We start from the raw sequence: 13,834 nt of genomic DNA, 5'->3' as shown, positions 1-13,834 counted from the left end.
AGTGGGTTCGTGGCAGGTGGGCTGCAAAAACTTGCTGCATTAAGTGCACTCTGCGAGGACCAGACAACCGGGCGGAAAAAGCAAAAGAGGTGAGCGAGCTGTGCTGCCAACTGCCACCAGCTCATTAAAAGCAAAAATGATATGCATTAAGTTGCCAGCGGTAACGAGAGCGTTAAAGGGCTGGACCTCGTCGACCGAACTGAACTGGACTGGTCTCATTATGCCAAACTGGCGCCACTAATGGTCAGTGTTAATTGCGTGGAAAGCATTTGAAATGCACCACCCCAAATAGCCAGCCCCTTTGCCAACTGACATTCGCCTGATAAATTGTCATAATTCCAGGCCGCACAAAGGACAAGGGATCCCTCTCCCAGGACCGCCATCAATACATATTTCATTGCCCTGACACATGCATTAACATGTCTAATCGGCACGCACGGGTCACAGTTGCAGTCCGGCCAGGACACAAATGGCCAAAATGGGGGGTTTGGGTTGTAGAAGGGGACCCTTTGAAAGCACGTAGCCATTATTCATTCTGCGGCCCCAGCATAATTTATTGCCCTTGGCACCACTCACATGTCAGACATTCCGAAGTGCTGCCCAACTGACAATTTGCAGAGACTGACATGCAGCAGTTTAACCTAACCCCTGACCCCCAACCCCCCACAGAGTTCTCAGGTGGCGGCGACGGGGCCCTAAAATTTATTTTGTTTGACTAACTGACAAAACTCACTCCCACCTGTCTCGTCCGCTTGGCAGCAGTGTCTCGCAAACTCGATGCACAACGCTGTCACATCGACGACAGCACTCCGTCCACCGGGTAAATTGGCAAATAGGCGAGCCAGGCGTATACGCGATGCACATGCACTGGCTGAGGCCGAAATGAGTTCGTTGCAGGACAAAAAAGGAACCCTGAAGATAGGAGTCCACCTCTCGTGGAGTTGGTCAATGGTTGATAGACGAAAACCCAAGGGCCAGTATCCACAGTTGTCGCATAAACCGACGTTGCGCCAGGTCAAACGCCATTTTGAACTTTCGATCCTCTGTGTTGTAAAAACCAAGTCTGGTGTACCATTTAGATAACTCGAAATTTGACTACATCGTTGCTTATAAATGCATACCCAAATTTTAAACTCAGCTGGATTTTATTATGACCGACCACACCTTCGTCTAGAGAGAAGCCAACGTCCACTTCCTTCAAGTAATCGTGCATTGATTCAATTTCCTCATAAGACACTTAGGTAATGTTAACAGTTCACTGGGGTTGAGTTGATTTATATCTTAATTTTTTATTTCTATTTGAAACCATTTTCTTATCTACTCAAATACCATTTTGGTGATAAGTTAAACAAATTGCTCTGATCAGACATTTTTATCATCAAATATTTATCTTTATATACGTATAACATACATAAAATTTCATCCTTCTTAGACGATGTATCGCAAAGCTGTATCCACTTAAGATAAGATACGTAAATCAATACGGTCCTATTTAAATAAGATGTGTATAGGGAAGACGTTGGCTAGAATTCGGTAAGATTCGGAATAATCTTTTTGTAAACTTCAATGCCTTTTAAGTAATCATCAGCCTTCAAAAACTCAGTACGGGAGTATTTATGATGGGTGAGAAACCAATTGCTGGGGTTCCCTGCTGGCGAATAAAACGGCTCCAAGGCACACAATCGGTTTTATTTTCAAGCCACTAAAAAAAGGAAAAAAAAAGTTTTTGATTAAGAATCCCACCAATACGCACAGTTCATCTATAGCGGCTTTTAAAGCTAGCCAATAGGGATTGGAATCATCCAGTTTGGTGGGGGCCACATAGGCATCTTTCAGAGGGAACTCGATCTCAATGCCACCACCTGCCGATGTTGATGCTCTGGTCGTTTTTCAGTCGCAGGTTTTGCGAATCCCGAAACTCTGACAGTTTGTTTAGCACATAGTTGAGATTTACTCCGGCAGTATCGGGCAGCAATAGTGAACCATGGCCAGCTGTTCCGCCCACTTTCAGATGCAAAACTTCAGCAAAGAAAAGAGTTTCAATTCACTGATATAAATCCTGTAAAGGCAACTCACCCCAGCGAGTGCGTTCGGCGTAGAACAAATGATGGACATCAGTGGCACTGGTGCCTCCCTCGTCCAAGCCGAATCCCACATTCATTTCTTTGTAAAAGTCGGTTTTAACAAACGCTTCCATGCCAAGGGTTCCTCCAATCTCCTCGTCGGGCACAAAGGTCACGTAAACTGTCTGTTTAGGCTGGAAGCCACCAGCCTTCAGAAGGCGAATAGCCCCTAGATACTGAGTGATCACAGATTTCATATCCTGAGTACCCCGCGCAAAGATCCTTCCCTCCTCATCTATATCGGCGAAAAAGGGTTCATGAGTCCACCTTTCCGAAAACACGGGAACCACATCCATGTGCGAGTTCAGGAATATTGAGGGGAGCTCCGGCTGTTTACCAGCCCACTTGATGATTACCACAGGCTTTGACTTAATAGCTGGATAAACTACTTCGACGGGAAGATTGAGGGAATGAAGTCCTTACTATAATCAATTTCCGGGTGTACGGATGGAATACGCAAGTGTTACCGGAAAATTTTAATTTCCTCATTGTTCTCCCATTTCCCGGAACTCATTTTGAAAGAATTCAACACAGCAAGTAAGAGCGATATACTAAGAATGAGTAGACTAATAATTCCGCTGGCTATTCATACTTTGGGATCACTTTACTTGGGTTCCTATCTTATGTGCTTATGATAATATTGTTCTATTAAAATGCCGTAATTTATTTTCTATGGATGCTTGCGGGAGACTTAAAATGATAACACCAATGAACAAAGTCCTTAGATTATTTTAATTTCCTTCGTTTAAATTGAAAGTGGTGTATCTTGTTATCTAAAACGAAAAGATGTAATAAAGTCTCCATTAAATTTGATAAGATAAGAAACAAAGCAACCACCAACCATGCTTAGAGGAATCCGGCCATATTTAATCTGACAGTGATCCCCGTTCATGCAATATTTTTATTATACTTCAGCCAGGTTGTAAATAATCTTCTTGTACACTTCAATGCCTTTGAGATAGACATCAGCATGCAGAAACTCGTCATGGTCATGGATCCGCAAGGTGGTGTTTATGATGGGTGAAAATCCGATTGCTGGCGTTCCCTTTTCCCGAATGAAACGGCTGTCGGTGGCACCAGGGCAAACTATGGGACGGACCTTCAATTCACTGAGAGACCAGCAGATTTTAATAATATAACTAAGCCAATCTAAAATTTAAATGGCACTTACAGTTCATCGATGGCGGCTTTGAAAGCTAACCAGTAGGTGTTCGAGCTGTCCAGCTTGGTGGGTGCTATATAGGGTTCCTTCTGGAAGAAATCAATGTTAATGCCACCACCAGCTTCCTCGCACCAGTCGCGAATCTGTTTCTCAAAGGCAGCGACGTCCACAGTGATGGCAATGCGCATGTCGAAGACCGCCTCGAAGAGCGGAGGAACCACATTGCTCTGGACTCCGCCGCTCAGCTGGGTGAGATTGACGGTGGTCACATCGCCGAACCTAAGACTGGAATCCTTCGCCAGGATCTCCACCTGCGAGGTTCGGAACTCCGTGAGTTTATTTAGTACGTAGTTCAGCTTTACGCCGGCGGTGTTGGGCAGCAAAAGCGATCCGTGGCCAGAGGTTCCATTAACTTGCAGTTTGAGCCCTGCAGGAAAGACAGATTACTCTGTTTCCACCTTGATCTCTAGAATATCTTACCCCAACGCAAACGTTCGGCGAAAAACACATGGTGCACATCACTTTCGCTGGTGCCTCCTTCGTCCAGGCTGAATCCCACATTCATTTGCTTGTAGTAATCCGTTTTAACGAACTCCGCCATGCCCATTTGGCCGCCAATCTCTTCATCGGGAACAAAGGTCACGTACAAAGTCCTCTTGGGCTGGAAACCGCTGGCCTTGAGCTGTCGAATGGCTCCTAGATACTGAGTGCCAACCGATTTCATGTCCTGAGTGCCCCGTGCAAAGATCCTGCCCTCCTCATCTATATCGGCTGCAAAGGGATCGTAGGTCCATTTGTCACGGAATACAGGGACCACATCCGTATGGGAGTTCAGAATAATGGAGGGCAATTCCGGCTGACTTCCGAGCCACTTGATGATCACCACGGGCTTTGTTTGGACAGCTGGAAAAACCACCTCCACGGGAAGATTCAAAGAGCTAGCCTGACGCTTAAGAAACTTTACACAATCGGCTAAAGTCAAAAAGTTTTTAATTGGTGAAATTTTTAAGGATTAAACTGAACCTTACTGTAATCAACATCAGGGTGCACGGTTGGTATACGCAAGTACTCCCGGAAAATTTTAATTTCCTCATTGTTTTCCCACTTTTCCAAGCCCATTTCGAAACTACTTCTGCTAGAAATAAAATGCAACTGAGCTGCTTTAGAGACCCCGTGCGATTTTATAATCGCATTCTTTGCCTTAATGTTTATGGATAACGTTTATCGCTTAAATGATAATCAAATGCGGTTGTGGATGCCTTATCAGCAAAAACCACTTGTCTGTTACCGAAAATAGTGACTACATTTCTAGGAGTTTAATCAAAAGGATAAATTGTTAAATATGTATTATACCTATAGAAAAAAATGTTGTATGTAGATTTTTATTTGGTAGGAACTTAAAAACAAGTGAATCAAGTCATATGTGTACTAAAAACAAGTACAGTTTATTAATAAAGTTAGTAAGTTGCTGGCATGATTTAAGGACGATTATTTCTTAAAGCAATAGACATATATTGTCAATTTAAATTGGGCCTTAACTATGTGCTAGTAAGAAAAATAAGTATTGAAAACTGAATGTAGATAAAGGAGATATATTTAAATTACATTATTACCGTGTATTTTATGCTAATTATATACCGAGCCCTTTCAGAATAAAAAGTTGGGAATTTTAGGAGTTTGTCGTTACTTTAGTCCTAATTGTTAAACATGAAATCGTTATTAAATCAAGTCTGTTTGTACTTCATTCAAGCCCTGTGTTTTTCTGAGTGTATCATGTTCTTGGAATAAATCAATTCTGATTGCACCAAAGAGTAGTCTCAATCCGAAAAAGTATGACACGTTTTCGGAGCTTTGATTGATAGCCTTCTTTCTAAACTAATCAACTGATTATTTGGCTTTAATGGGCTCCCCAGGTTTCAAGCCTGCTATCTACAACGATAGATATCTATTATCTACTTGCTGTCGTCAGGATAGCAACTTGTGTTTTCCTAACAACAAAGCTGATATCTCTATGTGAATATATCCGTTTAATTCAGGGCAGATAAGATAGGAAAGACGGGCATTTTTGCATCAACTTATAACAAAATCATCAATCTTTATTTTGATAAGGTTCTCAAGCGGTATTTCGAATTTTTTTTTAGACTTTGGCTAGGTTGCCCAAAATTTTCTTGTATATTTGAATTCCCTTCAAATAAGTTTCGGCTCCCAAATATTCATCGTGATCATGGATGCGCATGGTGGTGTTCTTAATGGGGGAGAATCCCAAGGCGGGAATGCCCTGTGCACGAATATTTCTGCTGTCGGTGGCACCGGGACATACAATGGGGTAGATCTTCAGGCCACTGTAATATTTTAATATTAGAAATTGGCTTTGTAAAACACTGGACTCAAACTTACAGTTCATCGGTGGCGGCCTTGAATGCCAGCCAGAAGGGATTGGAGTCGTCGATCTTAGTGGGTGCCACATAGGGTTCCTTCTCATCGAAGGAGATCTCAATGCCGCCACCTGCCTCCTCGCACCAATCGTGGATCTGCTTCTCGAAGGCCACGACATCTAGGGTGATGGACAGGCGCATGTCGAACACAGCCTCGAAATGAGGAGGCACCACATTGCTCTGGACTCCACCGCTCAGCTGGGTGAGATTGATGGTGGTCACATCACCGATGTTAATGGTCTGATCCTTGGCCAGCCGTTGGACCTGCGATTCACGGAACTCCGTCAGCTTGTTCAGCACGTAGTTCAGTTTCACACCGGCAGTGCTGGGCAGGAGCATTGAACCATGTCCGGAGGTTCCGCTGAAGTTCAATTTGAGGCCTAGAAAAAAATTGATATGTTCTAGAGTTCCCTATGACCTGGATCATGAGAATTACTCACCCCAACGCATGCGCTCGGCATAGAACACGTAGAACAGGTCAATCTCGCTGGTGCCGCCCTCATCGAGACTGAAACCCACGTTCATGTTGCTATAGTACTCCGTCTTGACGAACTCCTGCATTCCCAGTTCTCCGCCGATCTCCTCATCGGGCACAAAGGTCACGAAGACATTGCGCTTGGGCTGGACACCACTGGCCTTGAGCAGGCGAATGGCACCCAGATATCCAGTGCCCACCGATTTCATGTCCTGCGTACCCCTGGCAAAGATCCTGCCCTCCTCATCCATATCGGCGGCGAAGGGATCGTGGGTCCACTTGTCACGGAACACGGGTACAACATCCATGTGCGAGTTTAGAATAATGGAGGGCAGTTCCGGTTCGGTTCCCAGCCACTTGATGATCACCACGGGCTTGGCCTCCACGGGATATATTACGTCCACTGGGAGGTCCAGGCTGTGAGCCTGGCGCTTCAGGAACTCCACGCACTCAGCTAAAAGTTAAAATGTTCTTAACATCCTTTCAGAGATCCTTTGGGGAGTCCTTACTGTAATCCACATTTGGCTGCACCGTAGCTATACGCAAATATTCCCGGAATATTTTGATTTCCTCGTTGTCCTCCCACTTTTCCGTGCTCATTTTGTGATCGTCGATGTTTAGCCTACCAGTTACCAAACTAGAATGTGCGGAAATTGGCATGAAATGAGCTTTAACAATTATTTTCATGCTGGTGATTTTCTATTTTATGGCCTTGGTTTTGAATTATTATCAAATAATTAGTACCTTATCAACCGCTAGCGGTTTCCAAAATGATAACAGCTCAAATTCGTGTACAAAACTCTTCCAAAACAAATGTCTGATAGCAAACAGAAGCCCCCAATTCGATATACAGTGGTCGGCATAAGTATTTTGACAAAATAAAAGTTAAGTATACTCATAACTTGAATTTACTTCTTGTAAACTATAGGCATCAATGGAAAGGTAATTTCAATGCCGTTTGAATGATACAATACATTTCTTTACCCATTCAGTACTTATTGAAAAGGACGAATTTGTGTAAATCAACTTTGAAATTTAAAAAAAAAACTTTTTTCCTCGTCTTGAAAACTTAAATTTTTTGATGCAAAAAGTTTCTTCAAACAAAAATAATAGTAACTGCAAAAAGAATTTTTCAAATATCATTTTGCTTATATTTTTTATGATTTTTTGAAAATGCTTAAAAACAGGCATTTGAGCCATATTTTTGTCTTTTTCATACAAATTTTTTCCGACATTGTCACCTCCAAAAATAATAAAAAATATAAGCAAAATGATATTTGAAAAATTCTTTTTGCAGTTACTATTATTTTTGTTTGAAGAAACTTTTTGCATCAAAAAATTTAAGTTTTCAAGACGAGGAAAAAAGTTTTTTTTTTAAATTTCAAAGTTGATTTACACAAATTCGTCCTTTTCAATAAGTACTGAATGGGTAAAGAAATGTATTGTATCATTCAAACGGCATTGAAATTACCTTTCCATTGATGCCTATAGTTTACAAGAAGTAAATTCAAGTTATGAGTATACTTAACTTTTATTTTGTCAAAATACTTATGCCGACCACTGTAGTTCACTCACCGATGTTTATGTACCCTTATAGGCTGTGGGAAACTATTTATTATTATGAGGTTAGACAAAATATAATAAAAACGAAAACTGAATACATGTTCGGCAATCCGAAAATTTTAAAATTTTATTGATAATAGTGACGAGTTGTATTTATTGGATATTATTTGGGGACAAAGTCTATAACAAATTAGTCTTCCCAGAAATGTGTGCTATCAGTGTTTGGCTTTTATTTGTTCTGTTTTAGATATGAATGGAAGTAATCACAACATTTATTAATTTAATTTCGGCCCTACACTCATCGCTTGAAAACATTACTCATTAAAGATAAGATCAATCGAAGCGTATTGATTTCCATGCTTGAATCATCAGAGTATTGAGTATTTTATGAATCAGCAATTGCCGGGATAAGCTTCCTATACACCTGAATTCCATGTAGATAGGTGTCGGCCCGCAAGTACTCATCATGATTGTGCAGCAGCATGGGGGTGTTGTTGATGGGGGAGAACCCCAGAGCGGGAACCCCAACCCGCCGAAGGTAGTAGCTGTCGGTGGCACCGGGGAAGACTCGCGTATGGGTGATCAAACCTCTGTTATAATAACAGCATTAGAAAGGAAAACTCTACTATCTCGTTATCCTTACAGTTCATCCAAGCCCTTCTTAAAACCCAGCCAGAAGCGATTGGAGGCGTCTATCTTGGTCTCCACCGAGGGGCACCTTAAGATGAAATCCAGTTCTATCCCGCCTCCAGCCTCATCGCACCAGTCGCGAATTTGCTTCTCCAGGGCATCCGCGTCCTGGGTGATGGCGATGCGAATATCGAAAATGGCTTCTAGCAAAGGAGGAACCACATTGCTCTGCGTTCCTCCCTCAAGTTTGGTGAGATTCAAAGTGGTCACATCGCCGGCATCCAAGGAAGGGTCTTTGGGCAGTAGCTTGTCCTGGGTTTCCCGGAACTTCATCAGCTTATCCAGCACATACTGGAACTTCTCGCCAGCCGTGTTCTTGTGCAGCAGCGATCCATGCCCTGAATGGCCACTGAACTTAAATCGGAGGTCTAGGAAGATAGTATATTATTGAGTAATGCTTACTGCCCTTAAAAAAAGAACTCACGCCAGAGAGTGCGCTCGGCATAGAAGACAGGATAGGATTCATCACCACTGGCGATGCCCTCGTCCAGGCTGAAACCCACATTCATGGCTTTGAAGTAATCGCCCTTCACAAATTCGGCCATGCCCAGGTCGCCGCCAGTTTCCTCATCGGGCACAAAACTCAGATAGACAGTCCTCTTGGGCTGATAGCCACTTGATTTTAGAGCACGAACTGCAGCCATATACTGGCATCCCACGGACTTCATGTCCTGCGTGCCACGTGCATAAATCCGGCCTTGGTCGTCCATGTGGGCACCGAAGGGGTCATGGGTCCACTTCTCGGGGAATACGGGAACCACGTCCATGTGCGAGTTCAAAATAATCGCCGGCAGTTCGGGGCTCATCCCCAGCCACTTCATAATCACCACCGGTTTGGATGGCATGACAGGATGCACCACATCCACCGGTAGGCCCAGGTTGCCAGCCTGCCGCTTCAGGAACTCAACGCATGCAGCTGCAAAGGAAATCAGGATTATAAAACAAATCTAGGGGGTATTATAGCAATCCTCACTATAGTCCACATCCGGATGCACCGTGGGAATGCGTAAATACTCCTGGAATATTTTAATTTCTTCATCGTTTTTCCATTGTTCTGGGCAAGTGTTCATTTTGAGTTGAATGGCTCGCGGCTGTAAAGAGACTGACTTGTAATCCTCGACGATATTTGTTTTTAGGTCTGGAAGGCTTTATCAGCTGTTGACTCTACACCCAGAGAAATGCGGTTAGATTATATAATTAAAGACGGAACGTTCTTAAAAATTAGAGCCCTGCTTGGGTTTTTTGGGTACCGAACCTAAATTTTAGGTAAAGTGGTTAGGGTGTCTGTCATTAACCACAGATCAAGTAAGTCAGGCTTTTATAATTTTTTTTCATTTAAGAACGTTTTTTCTATTAATGGGAAATGTTTGTTTCTGAGATTCAGCCAGGGAATGCGATTCATCGAAATATTCTACGTGTTCTAGCAGTTAGGAGGTTGGCGAACGCTGATAAGAGAGACCAGTAGTTTTCTTTTTTAGGCGTGCAAAGCCTCTTTTATATAGAAAACGGTTAAAAAGTACAGCTGCCCAATATTTGAAGGTATTATAAAGATGTACACTATGGATGGTAATCTTTTAATTGTATATAATTGTGTTTAATAGACTTTTATTGGCCTGCCTAAACAATTTTTGTAAGCAAACAATTAAAAAAGCATATAAATGCAATATTTCATTATATTAAAACTTCTATCGGGTTGTTAGGCATCGGCGACGGCAGGAATGAGCTTCTTGTAGACCTCAATGCCATGTAAATATGTGTCGGCTTTCAGGAATTCATCGTGGTCGTGCAGCAGGATGGGAGTGTTGTTAATGGGCGAGAAACCTAGAGCCGGAATGCCTGCATAGCGAACATAGCGGCTGTCCGTGGCGCCGGGGAAAACTCGAACCCGTGTCTTGAGGCCACTGAAAGAAAAAAAGAAAGGATATCAAAGCAATGCCTTTAGTAAGAGCGCCTCATCCTTACAGGTCATCGAGAGCCTTCTTGAAGGCCAGCCAGTAGGCATTCGACGAGTCAATCTTTGTTGGCTCCACAAAGGGATTCTTCATCTCGAACTCCAGCTCGATGCCGCCGCCAGCCTCCTCGCACCAGTCGCGAATCTGCTTCTCAAAAGCTGGGATGTCCACGGTGACGGCAATGCGGATATCAAAAACAGCCTCCAGCAGGGGAGGAACAACGTTGCTCTGCACTCCTCCCCTTAGTTGGGTGAGATTCACAGTGGTTACATCGCCAATTTCAAGGGAAGGGTCGTCAGCCAGTTTCTGCACTTGGGATTTGCGGAACTCCATCAGTTTGCTCACCACATAGTTAAGCTTCTCGCCAGCGGTATTGGGCAGCAGCAGAGATCCGTGTCCAGCAGTTCCACTGAACTTGAAGCGGAGATCTAGGCAAATAACATTAAATATGAACTAACTGAAAATTGAATAAACGTGAAATGTGCAGGGGATTTCCAACTTTAAAAGGTGTTTTAGGGGGTTATGAATCTAAACAAAAGTTTAACATTTATGGTTGTTTCAAAGATTTAGGAAACGAGTAAATAAAGAATACTAGAAAATATAAGCTAAGCTGGAAAGGTAAATTAAAATCCAAAGAGTTTTACAAGGTTTTAAAAGTAAAGTAAGGAAATCCCCTTCGACTAGATACATATTTGTAAAGCCAATCTTTAAATTTTGTGTTAGAACATTACATTTAGTATCTTGAAAACTATTTATATACATATGTATATATCTTTGATCCTTCGTATTCTTTAGTATACTTACGCCACAAAGTCCTCTCGGCGTAGTACAAGGCGTAGGTCTCGTCCGCGCTGGAGATGCCCTCGTCGAAGCTGAATCCCACGTTGAGCTTCTTGAAGTAGTCGCTCTTCACCAGCTCCCGCATGCCCAGGTGGCCGCCCACCTCCTCGTCCGGCACAAAGGTCAGATAAATGGTCCTCTTGGGCTGATAGCCAGTGGCCTTGAGGGCTCGTACTGCTCCCAGGTATTGGGTGCCCACGCACTTCATGTCCTGGGAACCCCTGGCAAAGATCCGACCCTCTGCATCCAGATCCGCGCTGAAGGGACCATGGGTCCACTTGTCGGCAAAGACGGGCACCACATCCGTGTGCGAATTGAGGATGATGGAGGGCAGCTCCGGTTGGGATCCCAGCCATTTGAGCACCACCACGGGATTCTGCTCGTTGACCGGATAGATAACCTCCACGGGCAGGTCCAAGCTGGCGGCCTGTCGCTTCAAGAATTCCGTACAGGCGGCTATAAATAGAAGACACATTTTATAGTACGGTCATATATGTAGATTGTGCGCCTTATCGCATACTCATAAAGATATACGAATCCATCATAAAACTCACTGTAATCCACATTGGGATGCACTGTTGGTATGCGCAGGTATTCGCGAAAGATCTTAATCTCCTCATTGTTCTCCCACTTGGCGGTACTCATTTCGAAATCTATGAATGGGGATTTAGCCGGTTGATAAGTAATCAATAAAATTGTTTGTCCAAACAAAGATCTTTAAACAGCTGTTTCACAGTTCACCACGGCAGATCACCTCGCTCACCACACCTTTCGCAACACTGGTTCGTCGACGACTGTGCGATCGTGGTGAGAAGCGCGCGTTTAAATATCAGCGATAAGCGGGAGAAAGAGACAGCATGCTAATAAGGCAGAAAAAAACTAAACCTAATTTCTTTATCTTGCGGTTTTGCCTATTAAACTGGTTTATCAGAAGAATTTGTTTACTTTTTGGTGGCTAATCTAAATTGGTGTACTTATGACTGGCACTTAATTATGTGTGGATAGCAATATTGTTTTTAACACGAAACTATGTCTTTTCTTTGTCAGACTTGTTTTTTTTAGTAATGAATTAATATTTCTATTACCAACAAATCTTGAAGTAACTTTAAATTTACAAAAGGGACAGTTCCCAAATAAAAGTTTAAGAATGTATTTCCTCACCAAATCGGATTTCGCAGCTCATAACACATTGATTGAAAACCAATGAATTCAATTTCTGTGACACCCGAATTGGTAAAGACTCTCCGCATTGGTAAACATTTCACCAACGCTTTGCAGTACATGTGAACCCACTTTAAGGCTCATTTACTTGATAGTCCCCCTGACTGATGGATTTATTTTCCTTAAATCGTAGCGAAAGTGCTTCGCATTGCTTTCGGGGCAATAGGATGGCCGGGCGGGATGGATGGTGGCTCCATTTGGCCCGCAGCCAAGATTTCCGATTACTGATGAATCGCATGCAATCGCATTCCAATTCCAGTTGATTTGTTAATCAAGATGCACTGCACACGTCCTCGCCCACACGCCCACTGGGGTACTGAGTAAACAAGTTGCCGGTCCTGGGGCCTTTCAGCCACTCCAAAATTTCGCATATTAATGGTGTTGCTGCTGCTGTTGCACTTGCACTAACCAATGTTGCTGCAATGCGACTGTTGTCCCTGTGTGGGAAAAGTTTGTTTTAGATTTGGATTTCACGCTTGTTCCCATAGTGAAAAAAGCTGAACCGAAGCCCTGAGATTTGTGTTTTCATGTACAATGTACAATGTATATACTCGGTGCCAAAGTTGATATTGTTTTAGTGTGTGCACTCACAAAAAGTCATTAAAAGTTCATTAACAATGTTGCTGGGATTTTAATGGCGCACCAGCAGCAATAACAGCAACTACGGGCTACACATGTCTGCATTTTAAATAACATCCAGGCCCAACAATCGTACAAACTCATATTCCCCCCTATTTACAACGTCACATAAGTCAAATAAACACACAAACTTCCTGCGCACGAACACTCGCACAGCTGCACTGTGGGCTAAAAAGGTAATTTACTGGATTTTGCGAGTCACTGGGCTAAATGTTTGGAACATTACTAGGGTTGGTGAAATGATAAATTAGAAGTATGCCCCGAAAAAATTTTGAATTTAAGATAATCGGATTCTAAAATGATATACCATTTCTTTTTTGGATTTAGATTGTTTATATTATAAGAAAAAATTTATATTGTGGAGTATGCGATTTTTATATGATGAAAATCAATACCTTCACTTTTATAAATTGGTAGTAAATGCTTAATTTGATTTATTTTTAGATACAAATTTCTTTAATTTGGAATTAGACCATTTTCAACGATTACGTTTTGCTTGGATCAATTAGAAATACGTCTAAAACGGACTAAAAACACTTAATTTATGAAACCACAATGTTTTAATGTGAAAGTAAATATTTAAAAATGTTTTTAAACTTGTTACCTGTTTCAATTTGTCTTAAAATTTATATGCATCCTTCTTAGCCATTAATTTATTTAATTTATGCCGACTAAATTACTTTTTGCCCATGGTGAGCTGGGGGCGTGGCTGCTTGCCGAAGTTGTTGGTGCTG

The 13,834-nt window shown here is 42.5% G+C and overlaps 5 protein-coding genes and 1 pseudogene across 8 annotated transcripts in view; 1 reads left to right on the top strand and 5 right to left on the bottom strand.

Moving 5' to 3' along the window:
* Window positions 1–13,834, top strand: part of LOC119563018 (proteoglycan Cow) — a 46,734-nt gene that overhangs the window by 11,773 nt on the left and 21,127 nt on the right. The gene's annotated exons all lie outside the window — the stretch shown is intronic.
* Window positions 1,431–2,637, bottom strand: LOC119563023 (annotated as a pseudogene).
* On the bottom strand, window positions 2,772–4,448 carry LOC119563021 (aminoacylase-1-like). Its single transcript, XM_037876219.1, has 5 exons — window positions 4,314–4,448; window positions 3,766–4,257; window positions 3,295–3,712; window positions 2,965–3,232; window positions 2,772–2,896 (listed from the first exon to the last, which is right to left on the bottom strand). The coding sequence occupies exons 1-4, from the start codon at window positions 4,402–4,404 to the stop codon at window positions 3,028–3,030; spliced, it is 1,206 nt and encodes a 401-aa protein (XP_037732147.1). The 5' UTR covers window positions 4,405–4,448; the 3' UTR covers window positions 2,772–2,896; window positions 2,965–3,027.
* Window positions 5,382–6,831, bottom strand: LOC119563022 (aminoacylase-1-like). The gene is made up of 4 exons (XM_037876220.1): window positions 6,705–6,831; window positions 6,161–6,649; window positions 5,683–6,100; window positions 5,382–5,627 (listed from the first exon to the last, which is right to left on the bottom strand). The coding sequence occupies exons 1-4, from the start codon at window positions 6,793–6,795 to the stop codon at window positions 5,423–5,425; spliced, it is 1,203 nt and encodes a 400-aa protein (XP_037732148.1). The 5' UTR covers window positions 6,796–6,831; the 3' UTR covers window positions 5,382–5,422.
* LOC119563019 (aminoacylase-1) lies at window positions 7,970–9,534 on the bottom strand. The gene is made up of 4 exons (XM_037876214.1): window positions 9,422–9,534; window positions 8,873–9,364; window positions 8,402–8,816; window positions 7,970–8,348 (listed from the first exon to the last, which is right to left on the bottom strand). The coding sequence occupies exons 1-4, from the start codon at window positions 9,516–9,518 to the stop codon at window positions 8,144–8,146; spliced, it is 1,209 nt and encodes a 402-aa protein (XP_037732142.1). The 5' UTR covers window positions 9,519–9,534; the 3' UTR covers window positions 7,970–8,143.
* Window positions 10,037–12,034, bottom strand: LOC119563020 (aminoacylase-1). 3 transcript variants are annotated; one of them, XM_037876216.1, is made up of 5 exons: window positions 12,009–12,034; window positions 11,795–11,893; window positions 11,205–11,696; window positions 10,411–10,828; window positions 10,037–10,349 (listed from the first exon to the last, which is right to left on the bottom strand). In XM_037876216.1, the coding sequence occupies exons 2-5, from the start codon at window positions 11,883–11,885 to the stop codon at window positions 10,145–10,147; spliced, it is 1,206 nt and encodes a 401-aa protein (XP_037732144.1). In that variant the 5' UTR covers window positions 11,886–11,893; window positions 12,009–12,034; the 3' UTR covers window positions 10,037–10,144. The 3 variants fall into 3 exon arrangements, with proteins under 3 accessions (XP_037732144.1, XP_037732146.1, XP_037732145.1); XM_037876218.1 differs by having other exon boundaries at window positions 12,004–12,021; XM_037876217.1 differs by having other exon boundaries at window positions 11,995–12,013.

The sequence above is a fragment of the Drosophila subpulchrella genome, chromosome 3R, assembly GCF_014743375.2.
Source record: "Drosophila subpulchrella strain 33 F10 #4 breed RU33 chromosome 3R, RU_Dsub_v1.1 Primary Assembly, whole genome shotgun sequence".
NCBI lineage: Eukaryota > Metazoa > Arthropoda > Insecta > Diptera > Drosophilidae > Drosophila > Drosophila subpulchrella.
The sequence above is the reverse complement of the archived record's forward strand: the minus strand, read 5'-3'. Positions and strand labels throughout refer to the sequence as shown.

What these genes read in the sequence shown, in the direction of transcription:
- LOC119563021 (XM_037876219.1), bottom strand. Translation starts at nt 4,404, where the DNA reads ATGGGCTTGGAAAAGTGGGAAAACAATGAGGAAATTAAAATTTTCCGG. An exon ending in CGCCGAACGTTTGCGTTGGG is followed by an intron (nt 3,713 to 3,765) that starts GTAAGATATTCT and finishes TCTTTCCTGCAG; the next exon opens with GGCTCAAACTGCAAGTTAAT. An exon ending in AAAGCCGCCATCGATGAACT is followed by an intron (nt 3,233 to 3,294) that starts GTAAGTGCCATT and finishes CTGGTCTCTCAG; the next exon opens with TGAATTGAAGGTCCGTCCCA.
- LOC119563022 (XM_037876220.1), bottom strand. Translation starts at nt 6,795, where the DNA reads ATGAGCACGGAAAAGTGGGAGGACAACGAGGAAATCAAAATATTCCGG. An exon ending in GCAGCCAAATGTGGATTACA is followed by an intron (nt 6,650 to 6,704) that starts GTAAGGACTCCC and finishes TTTAACTTTTAG; the next exon opens with CTGAGTGCGTGGAGTTCCTG. An exon ending in TGCCGAGCGCATGCGTTGGG is followed by an intron (nt 6,101 to 6,160) that starts GTGAGTAATTCT and finishes ATTTTTTTCTAG; the next exon opens with GCCTCAAATTGAACTTCAGC.
- LOC119563019 (XM_037876214.1), bottom strand. Translation starts at nt 9,518, where the DNA reads ATGAACACTTGCCCAGAACAATGGAAAAACGATGAAGAAATTAAAATA. An exon ending in GCATCCGGATGTGGACTATA is followed by an intron (nt 9,365 to 9,421) that starts GTGAGGATTGCT and finishes TTTCCTTTGCAG; the next exon opens with CTGCATGCGTTGAGTTCCTG. An exon ending in AAGAAGGGCTTGGATGAACT is followed by an intron (nt 8,349 to 8,401) that starts GTAAGGATAACG and finishes TTATTATAACAG; the next exon opens with AGGTTTGATCACCCATACGC.
- LOC119563020 (XM_037876216.1), bottom strand. Translation starts at nt 11,885, where the DNA reads ATGAGTACCGCCAAGTGGGAGAACAATGAGGAGATTAAGATCTTTCGC. An exon ending in GCATCCCAATGTGGATTACA is followed by an intron (nt 11,697 to 11,794) that starts GTGAGTTTTATG and finishes TTCTATTTATAG; the next exon opens with CCGCCTGTACGGAATTCTTG. An exon ending in AAGAAGGCTCTCGATGACCT is followed by an intron (nt 10,350 to 10,410) that starts GTAAGGATGAGG and finishes TTTTTCTTTCAG; the next exon opens with TGGCCTCAAGACACGGGTTC.